The 21,089-nt window shown below is 40.1% G+C and overlaps 1 protein-coding gene across 1 annotated transcript in view; it reads right to left on the bottom strand.

Annotated features, from left to right (window-relative positions):
• Positions 1-3,370: 3,370 nt before the first annotated feature.
• The window catches only part of LOC120544365 (WD repeat-containing protein 49-like), a 28,272-nt gene continuing 10,553 nt past the window's right edge, over positions 3,371-21,089 (bottom strand). The window contains exons 8-18 of the mRNA XM_039778045.1: positions 20,126-20,293; positions 19,764-19,912; positions 18,899-19,132; positions 17,885-18,049; positions 15,148-15,263; positions 13,690-13,820; positions 8,435-8,521; positions 8,173-8,283; positions 6,907-7,100; positions 5,281-5,478; positions 3,371-4,305 (exon numbers count right to left, since the gene is read on the bottom strand). Coding sequence (XP_039633979.1) covers positions 4,198-4,305; positions 5,281-5,478; positions 6,907-7,100; positions 8,173-8,283; positions 8,435-8,521; positions 13,690-13,820; positions 15,148-15,263; positions 17,885-18,049; positions 18,899-19,132; positions 19,764-19,912; positions 20,126-20,293 — 1,661 coding nt within the window. The 3' untranslated portion in view covers positions 3,371-4,197. The remainder of the gene's footprint in view (positions 4,306-5,280; positions 5,479-6,906; positions 7,101-8,172; positions 8,284-8,434; positions 8,522-13,689; positions 13,821-15,147; positions 15,264-17,884; positions 18,050-18,898; positions 19,133-19,763; positions 19,913-20,125; positions 20,294-21,089) is intronic.

Raw genomic sequence — 21,089 nt, 5'->3', positions numbered from 1 at the left:
TGTGCTGTAGAGCTTACATTAATGATAATGACCTCTAACTCCGTCTTTAGAATCCATCATCAGTCTGAGATGTGTTGGGTTTGGAGAGAGAGGCGATAATGACTAGGATGAGGGAGAACAAAACTAATGACTAAATTCATCACGTATGTAAATTTGCACATTACACATAAAGTGAAGCAGGCAGGCTCCACTTTACTGTGGAAAAACACAATTGCACACAATATCATATACACTGATACAGATGCAACTGTGATATTGGCCAATATATCAGCTCATAATATCATTCAAGCAAGAATTATGAATCATTCATTAATGGTTAGTAAGGATGATTTGTACTGTATTTACTTAAACTGTGCAATAGAAATATTGACATAATAATGGAGCCAGATGAAAAGTTGAGGGATCAACAAAGTTATTACAATTCATCATGAGGGGAACATGAATGTAAATCTCATGGTAATCTATTCAATAGTTGAGATATTTCAGTCTGGATCAAAGTGATGAACAGATACAAATTCATGTTTAGATAACTCCTCCATTTTCCACATTCACAGCCGAAAACCTTTTAAAATGCCTCCACAACGATGATGCAGGATTTCCAGATGAAAAGAACACATCAAACCTTAAAACCTCACCAACAAGAAGTGTGAATCTGAATCTTTTAGGAAGTAGAACTATGCTGACAAATGCTTTCATTTGTAAGTGCATATGAAGCTCAAGTGTAAAAAAAATTATTTTTATTAAAATAAGGATAAGCCCAAAGGCTGGCACCGGCACTATGAAAAGAAGGGAGAGGCGGATACAGAGGGAAGCAAGACACCGTGCAGTGAAATCAAAATGGCAAGGCTGGATCGGAGTGGAAATCTGATTCCATGTTAAGTTTCTTCAAGAGTTAGTGATAACTTCCGCAAAAATCATAATCATAATAAAACCCATTTTACTAAGTACTGTCAATCGCCTCCTTGTACTTAAACTGTTCAACCAATTAATTAAAAGAACTTGGAGGAGGAACTGGTGATTTGGCCGCAGGAATTTCAATAAAACTGAGTGAGTTTTGCAGAACTGACAACTCCATATTCATGTTTGTTGGCTGTCGACGGTAACAGGTGGAGCTCACAGCAAGGGCTCCAATTAAAATCAAAATCAACCTGCCTGCTTGTAATTGCTTTTCCGCCTGCACATTTTGTGTGTGTGTGTGTGTGCTTGTGTGTATGTGTGTGTGTGTGTGTGTGTTTGTGTGTATGTATGTGTGTGTGTGTGTGTGTCAGAGGGCAGCGTGTCTTATTTCTCCTGTGGATACCAGAGTACTTTGTGTTGCCGCAGAGATTAGATGGAGCGCCCAGACCCATCAATATCCATGACTCCTGTATTGCTCACACACACACACGCACACATACACACACACAACACACACACACACACAAACACACACACACGCTCTCACTCACCGGTAAATGGCTGCTCTGACAGAGTGAGGCTATTCAGACACTCACACTCAGCGGGTGATGGAGTGAGGCCATTCCCTCTCCTCACCTCATGCCCAGTAGCTGGCTGGCAGCCCAGTGTAGACTTGCCAATTGGCTCTTCCACCAAATCAACCACACAAACTTTTCTGATGAGCTCAGTACAGTACAGTACAGTACAGTACAGTACAGTTACAGTACAGTGTGCGCATGCGCGCGCGCACACGCACACACACACACACACACACACACACACACACACACACACACACACACAGCACACACACACAATATTGATTCCCCCTGTTGAGTCCTGGTGGGCACTTTCCCTCCAGTTCACACTTTTCAGGCATTTCAAAAGTTAGCTATTCTTTTAAAAGTCATTTTTCATTTGACCTGCCCTTGGGCTTACTTAGACACTTACATTATTTCTCTTTTCCAAATCTACCGTTTTCATGATCCTGAACAAACTAGATAGATTAATATTACATTGTTCTTTTTATTGCTTACATTTTTATGGTCATGTAATAAATATTTGTGGGCTTAGGTTATAATCATAAGGATTAAATAACTATAATGTTTTTTTCTCATACCCTAGAGCCCCACTCCATGACATAGCTTTGACTTTACATCTCATTACAGCTAAATATTACACCTGCATTTAATTTTGATGATGGTCTTGGACAGATAAAAATGTTGGTCTGTCGTCTGTCAGTCAGTCCACCACTTTGGTCCAGTTTCACAACAAACAACTGTAGTGGATTTTGGTGATCCTATGGTCCCCTTCACTTATTCAATGAAATATCTTAACATCTACTAGATGGATTGGCACAACTTTAGTACAGATATCATGGCTTCAGTGATTCCTTGACATTTCCTCTAGCACCACTATAATATTTGTGGCTTAGAGTGAGATGTCTTCTGGACGGATTGCCATGAAATTTAATACAGACTCCCATGTCCCACTCAGGATTAACTGTAATAACTTTGGTGATCTCCTGACTTTTTATCTAGTACCACCATAATGTCAAGATTTCAATTTGTCAAATACTTGATTTATCACCAATTACCTGCAAAGCTAAGGCCATCCCACCAGCCTCAGTTGTACTAGCTAATTTTAGCATACTAACACACTAAAAGCATGGCAAAAATTCTACTTGCTAAACATCTGCATGTTAGCATTGTCATTATGATATAGCATGTTAGCATGCTTGCATTAGCATTTAGCTCAAAGCACCACTGTGCCTAAGTACAGCCTTCCAGAGCTGCTAGCAATGCTGTAGACTCTTGGTCTTGAGTCTCCTCAAACTGTAGTTACTCAATATATGGCAAACGTTTAAGGTTGATTCTCTTTAACACTGTTATCAATGACTGAACACTAATGTTCAAATTAGTTACTAAGGTCTTTACAGAGTAAGGCTGATATGTGCCATAAAATATCCAAATGTTTCTTACAAGGACATTCCAAAGCTTAGGCAGTAACCATAATTTCTTCTTTGCATTAATTCTTCCATCCTTCAAAGATCTCAGATCTACAGATAATCTGAATACTTCTTTTTTACTTTGAAAATGTGGACAAAATAAGTACAAAAACACTTAATTCTTTAAATGATCCCTTCACATCACCTTTGGACAATAAATACATCAAATTACAGTAACGGGTTTGTGAAAAAGGACTGTGAATGTTTTGTGTCAAAAATGACTACACATAACCAAAAGGTAAATGAAGAAAAGAGCTGAAACTGCAAGACTGCATGAAGACAAACGGACCACTACATTGAGGCTGGGTGCTCTTTTGTATCCTGGTTTGTTGTCAGTTAACCACTAACCCTGTCTCTCTCGATAGCTCCTGTCCAGTAAACACATGATGGATAAATACAGTCAAATAAATAAAGTCCACTCAGAGACATATTTAAGGCTTAGTTTAATTATACTGTAATGTTCAAACACACCAGAACAGGTATTCGTAAACAGTATTCGTGACATGAAAATCTCTCACAGATCCAGAAAACCAGCGAATCAAAACCTCAAATGTGTAGTGTCAAATGTATGTACCAGCCTGAAGCTACTCCAGTGCCAATGAATGGGAGAAATGACTTTGAGAACTCCAGTCAAAACTGCCAATTTTTACTGATTTTTATATTACAGCAGCACAATCACTTTTAAACCATAAGGCACACTCCCCAAATTTTTGAATGCGATCCTTTCTATTCTCAAAGCATGAGAGTAAAAATCATAGAATTGGGAACATCACAAATGATATTTCATTCTTTGTGGTTGTGAAAGGCCGCCATGACTATTCAGTGTTACACACCATACTGCCCTGAGGCATAGCAATACAATGAAAAAAAAAAAATGCAATTTAGTGGTGTTTTTCTGACTCAAGTTTTTTTGACTGCATGATAGACAATGGCTTAGTTCTTTTAGTACAACTTTTATGACAGTTCTTTTTATAGAATTTAGAGTAAATGATATCAACATAAAATTGCCAAGTACTTTTACCTAAATATAAGATAACATGTTTTGGTTGTTCCTCCAAAATCCCATTAAAAAAACACTATGCAGCTTTACCAGACAGTGAAATGGAGCAGTGAAAATGAAGTGGAACACTGGCACAATGCACTTTAGACAGACTCAACTCTTCACCTGGATACATTTTGTCATCCATCCCACAGTGCTCTTCCTGGTCTTTTATCCCCACCTCTCCACCCACTGCAGAGGTGTCCGGTCCTGGTCAGGGAGGTGACATCCTCCCTTGCTGCCCTCCCTGGTCTTTCTTGTTCCGCTCTGGTTCCTGCTGTTGGTGCAGAGGTCCAGGTCTCTCCAAGCACCACTGCTCCTCCTACAGATGACGGACAGCAGTGAAGACAAAACAGCAAGAACATTTGGGATTTGCTACTTTTAATACGCAGATTAGCTGGGGTCTTGTGCATTTAGGGAAGTTAACATGCAGCCCAGTCTCCCTGAGGAACTCTCATCAAACTGGAGTGGGAAGCTCTTTATGCGAGTAACGAGTCGCTGCTGTATAGCCCTCCTTGCTCAAAAAAATATTCATATTTAACAGTGTATCCTTTCATAACCTGATATGCTGAAAATGGATGTCATCTTTTATTTTCAGAATTCACCTCCAATAAATACACAGACAATGTATGAATCCAACAGTATGTAATGAAATAGAAACTAGATTTAAACAAACTGCTTTCTTTACCAACTCTGTTGTGTGAATGTGTTGCTAAACTTGCATATCCCCTTGTATTATACACAGTAAACATGTTCTTTTTTTAAGTTGTGGTGTAATTGTGTGTGGGCACGTGTGTGTGTGTGTGTGTGTGTGTGTGTGTGTGTGTGTGTGTGTGTGTGTGTGTGTGTGTGTGTGTGTGTGTGTGTGTGTGTGTGTGTGTGTGTGTGTGTGAGCCTGAGGCAAACTGAAATGAAGCAACACTCCGCAGACATCGCCCAGGGCTAACTTAATGTGGACACACACAAACACACACACACCTAACTGTGGCTTGGTGCTGGGTTTCACATCCATTTCGTCAACTGGATGCTACCACCCACCAGCACGCTGCAGAGTGGGAGGTAAAGTCTATATCAGAGCCAGCCTCCACCGCTATAAGTTTAAACCGCAAGGATCTAAGGCTGTTACCTTGACATATTTCACACATGCAGGTTATGTTATGTAATTCAAGCTGCTGCAGTGTACTAAATGACCTGTCTGTGTGTGTGTGTGTGTGTGTGTGTGTGTGTGTGTGTGTGTGTGTGTGTGTGTGTGTGTGTGTGTGTGTGTGTGTGTGTGTGTGTGTGTGTGTGTGTGTACCTGTCCGAACAGACCGACGGTATTTCCAGGCAGGTAGCTAAGAGCCAAACTGCAGTCCGATGATGCAGAGAGAAGGAGGAGTCTGTCGCCATGGAGACACATCTCCAGGTAAGTCACACGATCAAGGTGTGGGCGAAAACTACACAGTAGTTTTGGAGGTTCTTTGGTTACTCCGTAATCTGGATCAAGACAATAATGCTGAGGGAAAGAGGAGCGAAAGCAGTTGGTTACTTAATCTGTGTTTTGGCTGAATGTACAAAAACATGCATTCAATTTATATAATTGTAAGACCGCTAAACCCCCCTCAGTTACTGTTGCTAAGCCAGTCAAGCTTTCCGTTCTGTCACAGCACATAGCAGTTAAAAATGGCAACGTTGGCAGATTTACAAAATTCTATATGATTTGTGAAACAATCGGGTCCTCGATTTCAGATAGAAGTGGCCAAAGGCTGTAGTGTTTGGCTGTCTGAAATGACAACTGTCCCTAGCATATTTTATTAGCTTTAACTAGCTAGCAAATTAACTTTAAACAGTCTTCAGTTTTGTAGTTATAGTTACTAAGCTGTGTTTGGACAATTGCCATTCAGGGGAGGGGTTAAGTGAAAGGTCAATAAATCTAAATGAAAAATTGAAACAGGACTGTTGGCCATATCTGTTTTGCTGCTAGAATGTTAGAACGAGACCTGCTACTGAACTGCAAACACTAACGCAATCATGTTAGTCATCCAGATTCCAAAGCATACTCCAAACTTGCCAAAGGACAGGATTTCTACCAGAGCACTGAGCTTGTCCAACTTCTTCAACTCTGCTACATATATACATAAATCTCCATAAATTAAACTGGAAGCCAAATGAGACGCACCCATCTGAATTCATCCCCTCTTATAAACTGTGACAGAGTTGAGCTCTGAATATTGTGGCAATAATACCCGAGAGGGTGTTCTTTTACTGCGATTATGAGCATGACAGTGATGCAGCTACGCTTTATACCGATGGCACGATTCCAAGTCTTCACAATCAGAGTCAAAAAGTCAAAAGGCCTCTCCGAGGTATCAGAAACCCTTCAGCTACCAAACATGTGTTTTGTATATGAAGTGTTCATGTGCTGAAGGGAATCTTTAATTGGGTGACTTGGCTGAAATGCCTGATTTAAAGATGTAATCCTGTGCTAATGGAGGTGATTTGCCAAAAAGTTTCATCTATACACCTTTCAGTGTCTGTTTAAGGGGGATGCTAATTGCAAACAATACTCCTCCCATTCATTCAAACTGCCTCTAAAATGTAAAATAAAGTACCAAAGAGGATGGGGACATTACCTCCTTCTGCTAATGTATCAGTGGAGATTTTCTAAATGATTGACTTGCTGCTTGTACTCTAGCAAGCTACCGAGGCTTCAAAATGACAGACAGGGCTGTCATTCCCAGAGTGAACAATGTGCCTGATCTAATGGAAATATGGAGGTTCACTCTTTCTTTACTGTCTACTACAGTACAGTCTGTCTCTTGATCTCTGTCCCTCCCTCTGGCTCTGTGTTCACCAGTCAACGTTATGGTGGCATGTACTTTCAGTGTGTTCCACTGCAGCTGATATACAATATATAATACATGTCTGTGTGACAAACACCTACCTGTATGTCCCAAGTCTTGAGTGTTCCTTCCCTATCAGCCGTGACTAAATATTTTCCACAGGGGCTGACAGTCATAACAATAGACCCAAGGTCCCTATTGTGAGCTGTGAACTGTCCCACCAGGCGGCTGTGGAAGGTGTTCCAGAGTCTGACTACACCTGAACCTCCACAGGACACCAAGTCTGCACCACCTGCTGGAAATGTGGGAATATACAGTAGGTTTTGCCTGGAAAATAAGTTGGATCTGGGGCATTAGAAGCTCATATATTAGCTGCTCTATTGACAACGGCTCTGTACTGCAAGGGTTGAACAACACACACACACACACACACACACACACACACACACACACACACACACACAGACATACACATACACACACACACACACACATTGTTGCCTCAGTCAGTGTGAGCAGCAGGCATGAAGTCCAGGGTGCAGAGGCTGATCATGCTTTTTTTTACCCAGCAGTTAAGCGGCTACTGCAGGAATAACACTGAGAATAAATCAAACTGGAATAAAAAGCAAAGCAACCCCGGGTATAGTTAAAATAGCGACAGAAAGAAAAGTAAAGTTTAGAGCTTGAGTTACTGCATATGAAAAGTAGTTAAAATGGGAAAACTTGAAGCAAACTCACCACATCAGACAACCATTGATGTGAAGCTACTGTACAGTAACTTAGCAAGAGATACCAACCTTACTGTCTTTGTAATGTGCAAACACAAGCGTGCATCTGTGTATTGCAACTGTGTATTTCAACAACAAAACAAGGCTGTATATGCAGTGTATTTCGCATTTAAGAAAGGCTTTTGATTGTAGAACTATTTCAACTCTCTGAAGTAACTTCACTGTGTTCGCATCAACTGTAACTCTTTAAAATCACAGGCTCTCACATAGCAAGTCAAACTACAGTATATATGCAGGCAGTTTAAAAAGGCTTTGGCCTCAAAACAAAAGGCAGAATCACCAACTGGTTTCAGAGGTTGTATGGCTACAATAAAAACTGGCAAAAGAAAAATTGGTCAAGATGACATGGTAATTTGAGCAACAATGTGACTCAGGTCAAGATACAGAATGTATGGGGGTAAAAGGAATATGCTTTGTAATCACTGCTTTTATTTTGGGATAGCTCCGGAGGTGATGCTGCCGACCGTTACTAAAACATCATGCCGTGTCCCACAGCTTACACAACCTATTCTAAAAAATAACCCACACTCTAAGGTTGATAAGGATTGCACAGTTGTTGTTTAGTTTGCAATACTTCACCTGTAGAAGCAACTGTAGAAGTGCGTCCTGGTATGAAGAACAATCTAGTGATGGCGAAGGAGTTATCGGAGTCTTCTTTACCATTCACACCAACATGAGAATCGGGGAAATCTGAGTTGAGCAAAGCATTGAAAGATAAAGAAAAATAAGGAAAGAGAGACAAATCAAAGTCAGAAGGGCAAGAAGCTTTTGCTTTACAATTGCAAAATAAAAGTCTTTGTTGAATTTAGTTGCATTTGTGCATGAAAATGAGACTTCTTGCCTTCTATGTGTTCAGCATGTGGCCCCAGTTTCCTCAATGCCTTTTCTGTGCTGTTGTTCCACACTATAATCTCTCCATCGTAGCTTCCTGCACACATCAGAAATGAAACGAAACAAAGTGCAAGAGTTTATGATGAACTCACACATTGCCTTTTTTTTTTTGGTGACATTTCTGCATTGGCAAATACACTGAAAAAACTAGTCCAAAATTACACTTTTTAAAAGAAATATTAACAATTAACACAAACTTTCTGTCAACACACCCTTTTACTTTCCTCGTGCTGCTGAATCATGCAAGACAGCCACTAAAACCACTTTAAAGAAGATAAAGCTCAACATCTGCCACAGCTACCATCTGTTCCAACACTCAATATTCACTTCAAGAGAAACTTTTCAAATAATCTACATTATATATAAGAAAGTGTGTGTGTTTATTATATGAAGCAGGAATCTCATTAGGTGGTTCGACGGATGAACAGCAGGAGTTAATAAGATATGTGAGGAGTGTGTTAGCTACAGTATGGGAGGTGTGTATATGTGAGCAATAGGAGGTATAAAGTTTATGAGAGTGTGAGTTGCCTGCATTATTCATGCAGCCCAGGGCCAGCATCTGTATTTTAGGTGACTTTTATCATGCTGTGTGTGTGTGTGTGTGTGTGTGTGTGTGTGTGTGTGTGTGTGGTGTGTGTGTGTGTGTGTGTGTGTGTGTGTGTGTGTGTGTGACAGAGATAGAGAGGGTGTCAATATCACCATCATCTACACAATGTTAAGCTTCGAAATGGAGCTGGATTAACATCAGTTTGCTCATTTTTAAAAGTGCTCTAATACACTAATAACTAGGATACATGTTCATTCATGGAAGATAAATAAATTGTCAAAGGCACACTAACAAAGTCTCATACCTCCTTTTCATTAAAAGAGAACTCCACCAATAGGATTGCACTCTTAACATCTTCGTAAAAAACGCAACAAAACTGACGCAGCACAACCAGAGAAATCATCTTTTTACCTACAAAGGTCTAGTAAGCTCACACCTACACACACCCAGATTTTAGATTTTATTTTCAAACTTCAGACCGAACCGACGCTGACTCAAGAGACATCACTTGAGGACATTTATCAGACTTCACGCAGCTACCTCTGGAGCCTCAAAAGGCTTTATACAACTTTCCTTAACTCATTAACTTGTTGAGAAAGAAATTTAAAATATACCGTACGTATATATCAGAGCATCCTCTGCTTGAAAAAGATTTAATCGCTGCATTTAGTGTTCTGATTTCTACGCTAGCATTTTCATTTCTAAAATTTTTTTGGCTGTCCATCAAAGTTCAGACAAGTTGGTCTTTGGTCGCTTGGAAGGTGTTCAGCCATGGAGGATTAAGGGATCCCAGGAAAGAAGGAAGGGTGAAAGGGGGAGAGGGGGGTTGTGACTGAAGGAGGTACACAGGACCCTTGTGTACATGTACCCTGCTGGGTGTGTGTGTGTGTGTGTGTGTGTGTGTGTGTGTGTGTGTGTGTGTGTGTGTGTGTGTGTGTGTGTGTGTGTGTGTGTGTGTGTGTGTGTGTGTGTGTGTGTGTGTGTGTGTGTGTGAATCCAAGCGGAAACTAGCAAAGACTCTGAATATGGATGAGGAGGCTTCAGTCCCACATCAGCCAAATGCTCCTGCTGCAACTAGATTCAACTTGAGACACAAACAAACACATATACACGCGCACACACACACACACACACTCACACACACACACAGAGCATGTGTGTGTGTGTCCAACAGAACTTTAAATTGACTTTTGTCACTAGTGGCCTTCATGCCACCATTGCTTTCACTTGGCACATACCTAACACATAATTTGGCAGCACACATGCTTTGATGTGAAAACAGCATTACTCACTGCAACCCTGAAGAAATATGCTGGCAACTGAAACTAATGCGTCATCGCTTTTAGAAGCCGTCTTTGTGCTCGACGGATTTAGGGAAGAAAGAATTATCGAAAATAGTTTATGTGGAAAGTTACACAGCGATAGTTCACATCCACCTTTTGTTTAGTGCACGAGTCGATAAGTGTGGAAATGTAGGAAATCGAGAAGTGAATGTGATTCATCTTTTGCCCAAAGGCCAGAGAAAGAGAGAGAGAGAGAGAGAGAGAGCAATACACAGCATATTTAAGCGTAGGAGGAATTTATGAATGAATTACATCAGTTTATGATATTTTTAAGGGATAAGTTGATCTGGATAAACCAGTACCCCCAATACAAAAACTGCAAGTCTTCATGAAGGAGATACTGATTTAATTTTGTGTCTCTCTTTAGGAAACCATCAACTCTATGTCAAAGATCAGGCAGAGTGCTGCTTATAATAAAAAAAAATACTATTTATGAGGAGAATCACTTGTATTCATTAGAGTCACACGGCTTTTGTTTTGTCAATTACTATTTGCATCAACTATTAACAAAATGATTCAGTAATTTGGTTTAGGTCCAAAAATGCAATCACACTGTCACATTTCAGAGACCTATGCAATTAAACACCTTCACATACACATACAACATACATCATACATTTATTCTCTCTTTCCAGAAAATACGAACCCCCACCCCTGCAGCCTTACAATGGGCACACACACACACACACACACACACACACACACACACAAACACACACTTGAACATACTATGTCTCATTTTCTCTCACTCCCACTGAGAAAGCTCTAATAAACATAACTTAAATTGGGCTTTTGGATTAAATTGGAGGTGGAGGGTGCAGCGCGGAGCTGTGTGTGTGTTTGTGGGTAGAAATGCAGCAGGCTAACTAAGGAGATGAGATAAAATATAAACAGAAGTGAACGCGGAGTGTCAGATAGAGACTGGGAAAAAGAGAGGAAGCAGGCAGAGAGAGGAGCTGACCACACTAACAGAAATTGGAGGGGCAACTTTGAAGAAGTTTCCAAGTGCACAACGTAGCTCCTGAATTGTGCTTTTGTTCCAGCTCCAGCTATTCATTTCCTTCCAAACCATTTCTCCCTCCAGCTTCGAGAACACCCACTCTTATCTACCTTTTCACCTCAATCCCTCACTTTATCGCTCTCTATACTTATCTCTGGGGTTGATGCGTCCCAGAAGGCCAAAGAAGTGTCTCTCCTCGCACAGACTGGTAAACTGAAACTCAACTTTCAGCGTGTGAGCCAAAGTGATACAACTTCACAAACTGAAGAGCATACTGGGGCAAATTGGTTTCAGAGTGTTTGTTGTTTGATGGTTATAGAAGTGGACCAGTGACTGGAGGATTGCCAGTTCAATCCCTCAGGCAGAAACATCTAAGAATGTGATGAGTGATGAGGTGCCTTGCTTGTAGTATCCTATATTTGCATACTAAAGACCTTCACAGACCTGCTCATTAATGTGCTTATCTTTTGTTAGGATGTTGACTTTTTAAATTTAACTTGCGAGCGTTTTGCTTCTTTGGTTAATGGAGGTTGTCAGTCTTGGCACAGGGATAAAGTGCCTAAGGGTTGAATTCCATGATCCACAAAGTCATAAAAAAAAAGAAAGAAAAGAAAACTGTAAAAGTCATGCAAACTTCACAAACTTCAGGGACGAGTTCCAAAGTTTGTCTGAACTCACAGAAGTTGAGTAAAAAATAAGAGTGATTGAAAGAAGAGATAAAACTCCTTGTCTTTCATTAGCCAGAGGCACCAAGTGTTTCAGCATTTTAATAAGCACTGGTGTGATTTTAACACTACTACTGATTTCACATGTGTGAGTCATTTGCATTTCATACCACTGAATCCATGCGTTGATCAGTTGCATAATCATTTTGATGGTAATTCTGGATAATTTTCTGAAATGTATGATTTATTTTTTTTATTTTTTCAATTACACAAGGAATACCATCGGTGAGGTAATAAATACAGACACAAAAACACCCACCCCTGCTGGTCCTACCTAATACTTGTGCATACAAAAACAACAGCCAAAAAAGAATGGCAAGACGAAAACAGACAAGCTCTCTGTGGGTAGTGCTTAGTTCAGGTTCTATTTCCTCTCTCAAGCAGAGGGACAGAGAGACAAAAATGAGAAAATACAAGTAAAGACTAGGAATAAGCGAAATGAGTGTGTTTGTAACTTTTTATTGGAAATATATCTCTCTCTTATAAGATGAGTGTTAGCGCTGAGCAGAGTACTGTATGTGTATGTTTTTTTAAATCATATATACTGCTTGACCTTTCCAGTTCACCTGCCTTTAATACAGCTCTAATTAAGAATTTAATTAGAACGGAACTTGCCAATTAATGGGCTCTGACATGTAAAGGTTTAAGCCTGTGGTGGAGCCAAATGTCAGCTCAGAATAGAGAAAAAGGAAGTTGTTGTTCCTCTGAGAAATAAAATACTGATGTATGAAATAAACTGCCCAAAAAGCATGTTAAATTACTGTATCTTTCAGGCAGTGTAGCTAACAAAGGACAACAGGGAAGAACTCTGAATTAAACGGTTCTGGCAGAGTTTCTAATTAGATCATGTTCACTTCACTTAAACATTTACTTTATTTACTTACCGTCTAATTTGACTGTATCTATAAATATGGATATTGTTTAACATTTAACAAAAAACAAGATAAAATGCAGTGTTAACCTTTTGAGTTGTAGTACGCATTCCTCGTTATGTAAGGCTGTACAGGCACACATACAAGCACAGTTGTACTTCTGATTGCGAATTCTGAAATAGTTTTAGTTATCTTTCTTTCCTACACATTTACACAGACACACATGAAACCACAGAACTATTTCGAGCATTGAGTCGCATGTGGAGCACAAGTCCTTTGATAACAACACCACTTACTTTAATCTGCAGATAACAGCTCCCCGTTATTTTTCATTTTACTGAATTTCTTTCTTTTTTTTCAAAGATGCATTTTCATTCCAGAGTCTTTGTTTTTTTTCCCGTCTTTCTATCACTCTCTTTTCTCTGCATGAGCCCTTGCTCCTAATTTAAGTCATGAAACTGTAATTTTTTTTTTTAGGTAAGAGAACACAGAAATACAGTAGCACATGCACCCTAATGACATTGGGTACAGTTCTGTTAAATGAACACTTAATGAAAATGAAATTAATGTAAATGAAAACTGACTACAATAAGTCAACTATTTAATAAAGTGTGTTGGTGAACAGTGTGTCATCTTTACATTTACAGTGCCTCTTTTTAGTTTTCTTGTCAATACACAGACAACACACACACACAAACATACATACACAGAAACACACCTGTGACCAGAGTCTGTGGAGGCTGGAATGCGGCACAGAGCAGATCACTGCGATGCTGAACACCTCCCTTCCACTCTGATGGTTCAACAAAAGATTTTGAGAAGGAATGCAGACGGAAAACTGTTAACATCCTACAGAGACACAGAGAGAAGGTGGTGGTGAGAAGTGAGGAAGGTGTAAAGGTGTTACGTCTACAAACCTTACATACTTTCTTTACAGTATATGTTGACGTTCAACCTGGTTCATCAACACACACACACACACACACACACACACACACACACACACACACACACACACACACACACACACACACACACACACACACACACTCCACTCAATTCACAGTAATTTTAGTAATCAGGAATAGGTGATCTGAGTTAAACTTATACATTATTATTATTATTATTATTATTATTATTATTATTATTATTATTATTATTATCCTTCTGTAATCAATAGTAGTATTACTAGTAGTAGTAGTAGTAGTACCACCAGTATGATTAGCAGTGGCAGTAGTAGCAGTATTAGTATATTAATATTAGTAGAAGATAATAATAGGAGTAATAGTAGTACTGGTGGCAGTAGCGGTAATAGTAATGGAAGATGTACCAGTTCTTTAATGTTTTGTTATATGTCATGACAGCACTTTTATTGCTGTGCAGGCAGTGCACATGAAATAAAAACATTGTGCACTATTGTTTGAAACTGAGGCATATGTTTACCAGTGGGATGTGGATATTTCAAGCTGCATGAGATCGCATGAGCAGCAGAAGGCAATCGGACTTTGAATTAGATGCCATGCGACGCAGCACTATATGGATTAAACTGTGGTGTAGGTGGATGTGAAGAAACAGAAAATGATATGAGTGATGGAAGTCATAACGGCAGTATTTTCATTTGCTGCTGTTGATCGGTTGTCTATGTTCTCTTTACCGCTGTGACACCCCAGAGAGTAAGACATTGTGTGTGTGTGTGTGTGTGTGTGTGAGTGGAGAAGAGAAGAAGAGAGAGAAAGAGGGAGTCGTATAACTTGATAGCATACTGCTGAGTACAGCTCACTGGGTGTGAAATGATGATGATGAAGATGAAGAGCAGATGTGATGAAGGTATAAAACTCACACACACACACACACACACAAATTTGAGGTAGCGATAATCGTTCGAGTCCAGATGTCAGGTTGGCTCTGAGTCGTTGGCAGGCAGAGGTAGCAGGAGAGGACGGAAACACACACATGCATTGTGTTTTTCACTTACACACATACTCCCTGTTATAATATGCAATCACACACAGTATATGAGGGTGTTACTGCGTCAAAACTCATGATACTCACTTCCTGGGTCTTAACTTTTTTTTCCGTAATGCATTCAATATTTGAATGAGAAAAACAGAAGATGCAATAATGTAAGTAAGCAACAAAAAAAATAATCACACTTAGACACACACATTTACAGTACCTTTCCCAGCCCATCACCAGTATACTCCTCTTCAGCAGCAGGATCTGTGAGATCTCCACAGCCCGACCCAGGCTGGCGTTCATTCTGTGGAGGCAGCGACCATTAAAGTCCCACACCTGCAGCACAAATAACACAATCACAACACCAAATGTGCTTAATTTCCAAGCAAACCCAAATGCCAACAGAGTACACTAGTTAAAGGGTAACTAGCGTTTTTTTCAACCTGGACCCTATTTTCCTATGTGTGGATCCTTTCCATAATGTTGTCAGACACTTATATATTAATATATGATATTGTATACTGTATATATTATGAATATTAATCTGAGCCTGTCAGTGGCAAAATGAGCACTTTTGTGAAAGTAAATACACCTGGACAATTGCACTATTAACTTACATTGTAGGTTGAAAGAAACGCTAGTTACCCTTTAACATGTCACCTTCATGTTTCTTTAACTTTATGTTGCTACACACGGTGCACATGCCACTCCCTTTTGTAACATTTAACATTCCCAATATGTTCTTGTCTGGAAAAGAAAGAGGCAACAGAAATAGCATCAGTTGTATTCACTTTTTGAAAGAAGTCCAACTGCTTATTTTATCAAGAAGTGAAGTCAAGATGTTTTGAAATGAGAATGTTGTTTTGGTTGCCCACACTTGGACATAAACTATTAAGCCACTATCCTACTGTACATCCATAAAACATGACAGCTCAGGTAATATTTCACACTGTCTGTCCAATTTTGCATGATGACGCAGTTTGGATCTGTGTTGTTGTGGCATTTAAAAAAGAAACACTGATTGGCCCAATGGGAACAGTTCAATTAAAAGGTCAAAATAGCAAATTTTGAATGGCCCTAACTGCTACACCACAGGTTCAGTGTTGATGAAAATTGGAGAGATGATGCATATTGTTGCTAATTGGCCCAAGGGGTGCGTGCTTATTCTGCTGAGGATGACTTGTGTAGTTGTTTCAAATGGCACTTTGAGTGTATACCTGACACTGCTTGCTTCCACAGGATGCACATGGCTGCATCCTCACAAGGGCTCATGGGGTCAGAGAGCCGATGTGGTTGATTATATTGATTATAATATGCATCATTATTTTACTCATCTGTTGAGAACAATTGTACTGAGCTTGAAGTCATTATGCAGTGCTTGAATGTGGAGTGCATATACAGTCACAGAGCACCGCTTGTTTGACATACCAACCACATTTGAATCAATATCAGTCAGAGAAGGCTATAACTTTTTTGTTGCAATGCAAAAATGTGAACAAACACTTATTATGCATGGTGTCAACATGCATAGCCTAACACACACTATCTCACTTCTGCTTGAGAGGCATATGCCAATACCTTAGTGCAATGCATCTGTTGATTATACATAAGACTCTCCTCACAAACAGTACATCACACATTTTCCACTGACTCATACTGCTTCCTAATGGTAGGTGCCACTTGAAACTGGCATGCCACTCTTGTGGCTTTACGGTTACTGACATAAGACTGTCACAACAGTACAGCCACCTGATACATGTGATGCAAATATTCCGATTTTACAACACGTACTGCCATTAAGGTTGTGTTTGTTTTTTCTTATCTATAAAATAATAAATAAAAAAGATTAGTGGCTAGGAAACGCTGTGAATGGGAACAAGTTACCACAGGTCTACAGTGCCCCCTACTGGCAGATGTAGGAGCTTGCCCTTACTGCAGAGTCATGCCAAGTTGGAATTTGTTATAAAACTATATCTGGTGTAATCAATACAAACATGTATTGTTATTACAGACAATCTGAAGGTAAACAACAGCAAAAACAAAAAAAACTGCTGCCATATGACAATATGCCAATCAACAGCAGCGTCATGTCAGTGGAAAAAGGCATATACCACTGGATTAGGAGCGGTATGTCAGAATGGCACAAATGCTGCATGACTGATGATGACCGGGTTACTCTTTAGAAGCATTTATGGTAAATAATAAACAATATGCAATACAAGGTTTATATGATTCAATGTATGATCGCGTGCCACAAATAAATTGCCAAAAATAATGCGATTGCAACAATTTGGTTGGATGATTTTTGTTATCAGTCGGACGGCTATGACTGTGACAGTGTGGCTATGGAGGCTAGGCTAGCTACAGCAATGTTAGCTAAGGCTAGCACTATACTAGCTTTAGCTACATCGCCATGGATATTAAATGATTTCACAAACAGTGATAGAAAAGCATTGCACATAAGCTGACAAAAAAAGAGTAACTCAACATTTATTCCGGGGGCATTTGTGAAACAAATCACCACAGTGTTACTAGCAGTGTTATATTAAAGATCGGAGCATCTTCAATGCTAGATAAAACATAATAAATTGTCCTTGTGTCCATCTGGTGCCCTTCCAGTGGAGAAAACGCGATGCAGTACCAGCTGGTACCCTTTCTATTTTTTCCGCCCCTGCACCTCAGACAGCCGGAGTCCGGGTGTATGCGTACCAGACCCACTGACACCCATACAGTGGTAAATTACAACAAGTCATTGAATCGTTATAAGTTTAGGGGTGATTACGAATTTGAACATCTTATGTTATTTAACAGTCAGCCACTACACCTTCCTCTTCACATCTTGTCATCAAACTCTATTCCCTGCCATTTTTACATTTCAGAGTTTGCATCTCTATGACGATTGACCTGCAGTTATATGCATCACAGCTGGACGAGTGTGTATGTGTGTGTCCACCTACTTTGACCTCTCCGTCAGCGCCTGCAGTAAACAGCCGGGTCTGCGTACCATCCAGGGCCATGGTGGAGATCTCAGTGTTGCCATGGCAGCGGTGGAACTGCTTGACCTTTTGGCCCGTGTCAGCCAGCCAGCAGATCACAGAGGAGGCAGAGTCACTGCTGACTACCTGCAGAGAGAGAGAGAGAGAGAGAGAGAGAGAGAGAGAGAGAGAGAGAGAGAGATGGAGAGGATATCAATCATCAAAAAGAGTTTGATCCTCTCTATGCTGCGAGACTTGCAGGTTCCACTCATGTATTCTGTAAAGCCAAACAATTCTCCACACTTCGTTACACTTTATTTTAGCGCTAAGCCACCACTGAAGAAAAAATATGAGACTAATGTGGTAGTCAAGTGGGAATAAAAGCAGGAAAAAACATCAAGAGTGAATGCACTTTTTCAAATGAGAGATGGTCTTATTGGATGCACTATTTTGGTATTTTTGTGGTGTTCCTACACTGTGTGGGGAACTAATGTCAGCTATGTAAGTCAGACAGTGGGCAAGGGGAACAAAACATGCAATGATTATTTATTATGTAATGACGAAGAGCATATAATCGAAAAGTCCGGAACAGCAAGTAAATGGATTTTTTTTTTTTGGGGGCTTTTACACCTTTATTTGATAGGACAGCTAGGTGAGAAAGGGGAGAGAGAGAAAGGGGGAAGACATGCAAGAAACCGTCACAGGTTGGATTTAAACCCTGGACCTCTGCATCGAGGCATAAACCTCCTCTGCGCATATGTGCTCCTGCTCTACCCACTGACCTAACTCAGCCACAAGTAAATGGACTTTGAGATTGTATTGTCAACTGCTGTTTCCAAGGTTAAGCATGAACTTTCAAACATCCACTTTATAACATCTATACTCCCTTCCTACTGCTTGCCATATGTCTCTGAATACAAAAAAAAATAAAACAGAAACAGTGATAAGATGAAAATAAAAGGGATAAAGTCCCTGGGAATCATTTCACCTGCATACCTGTCTGAACAGACTATTATACAGCACACAGGTAACAGGGTGCTCATGACTGCTGGTCCTCCTCTCCTCCTTCGTGGTCTCCAGCAGGAGAAGCAGGCTGTTGAAGGAAAGTAAGAGGAGTTGACGCTCCTCGTGGAGAAACAGGAGGGTGTGCGTTTCCTCCTGCGTCTTTGGGAAGACACCGGCCAGACGGTGAACACACAGCTGACGAGACACATCCCATAGACACAGGACCTGGAAAGTATATTAGTAGATGTACTATAGTGGTCGAAACATGCAACTATTAAATAAATAGTCCAACTATTAAAAATAACAAAAAAACTATTATTATTAAGACATTATCATAATTACAGAACAAATACAATAATTGCCAAGAATAATGGTTAATCTAGCAGCCTGTGCACAATGTGCCACTGAGTCAGATTTCACTCTACAATATTGCTTTTTGGCACAAAACAAGATGCCTGTCGCTGTTCCAGGAGCTCTTCCAGAGGAATCTGAGGTAAAGCTTTCTTTCTTGAGTTTCTTGCAATGTCAGATGGTGTTTGAGTAAAAAAGCAGATGGAACATAAATCACTTGTAAAATAATTATTATATTTAGTAAAGCAAAAGGAAGGGGACAGGAAAAGCACCACTAGCACCAAAATCCTCTGCATCAGACAGAAGAAGGGTTTTAAGGAGACGCCAGCTCTTATAATGGCAAAACAGGGCAAAACAGGCTACCAATGATCTGCACCATGGTCTCCTTCCTCTGCAGTAATTATAGCAAGGTATCACAATTAATATTACAATGATAGGGCACTTAATCATCACATTATCTTGTCTAGCAGAGTGTTGCACACAGGGACACACATTCCAGTCCTACCTTATCTTTGGAGTAGCTGAGCAATTGTTGCTTTGCCTGCATGAAGCGAATTGCGGTGATGGGGCTTGTGTGCCCGCTGAGTGTACAAACTGGCTCTGAGGTCACATACGGGTTCCACAGCAAGACCTGATGATCCACACCTGCTGTGGCTACAACCAATCAGAATGTCCCAAATTAGCAGAGGTAACTGCAAATAATTACAGTAGTACCATACAGTTTTTATAACCCTCATAAAAATGTGTTCAATGAGGCATTTGATGGTCTTTATGGCATTGTGTATGACAAATTTGTGATTTTAAGCTATATAAATGAAACTAACACTCTCACATCATAAACAAGTCTGAGTACACATTGGTCCCCACCTATCAGATTGAGTCCACGGTGGTGGTCCATGTCCCACACACCTCTCTTTGTAAAGAACGAAGTGACTCGTAGACTCCTGCTTTCCTTTTCCCTCCAGCCGATCACCATGCTGCTCTGCGGTTTGGTGCTACATGACACAAAGGCTTCCAGCGAGCCTAGGTAACGTACTGTCAGAAAGTCAACGTACATTTGGTGTGACAGACTTCAATTAGCTTTAGTACATCTACAAAAGAGTGAAAGAACAAGCCTGCTCATAAGTGCAAGTCAATTTGAAAGTCTACGTGAAGAATACAGCAAGCAAAGAGACAATTGGGCAATTAAATTAACTTTGTGTAAATGTGTGTGGTTGCTGTTCACTCTAGTAGGTATGATAATTGCAAATGTATTGTTTTAGCACTGCAACAGGCACTGCTGAGACAGCTAGTTTCAAATGTAGAACTGCAACTGATTTTACCTGTAACTTCTGAAAGTACAGATCACCTGGATAACTTGTACTCATGATGTGTCTTAGAGAAAGTCTCGGTATGACAGAGAACAATAAGGCTAATTCATTAAAATGTTTGTGTGTGAAAATGTTCAAATCTGCACAGATTTAATCTTAGCGTTCTGCTTCCAAGCAGCCCTTCTGCGTGGAGCAATAACACAGCAGAAGTTACTAGCAGAGGGAATAAATTTGTTTGAACTCCAACAAATTCAATGTAAAACAACATTGCAACATATTTTGATGATGACACAATGTTCATTAGTTACTTCATCCTTCTGATGCAAACTGCTTTCACTACCAGAACTCTGAAGGACATCTAATCTCTGAAATGGCTGTGCTAAATGTGCATTGACCGCAACCCTGCTGTAGAGTAAACCAACCAATCCACAGGCACTCAGCACAGCATAGAATTAGGGCGGTTTGATTTGCTCACTGGTATTACAGAAAACGTAATGGATCTTGCATCACCATCTGTCTCA

This window comes from Perca fluviatilis, chromosome 2 (assembly GCF_010015445.1).
Source record: "Perca fluviatilis chromosome 2, GENO_Pfluv_1.0, whole genome shotgun sequence".
NCBI classification, from domain to species: domain Eukaryota; kingdom Metazoa; phylum Chordata; class Actinopteri; order Perciformes; family Percidae; genus Perca; species Perca fluviatilis.
The sequence above is the reverse complement of the archived record's forward strand: the minus strand, read 5'-3'. Positions and strand labels throughout refer to the sequence as shown.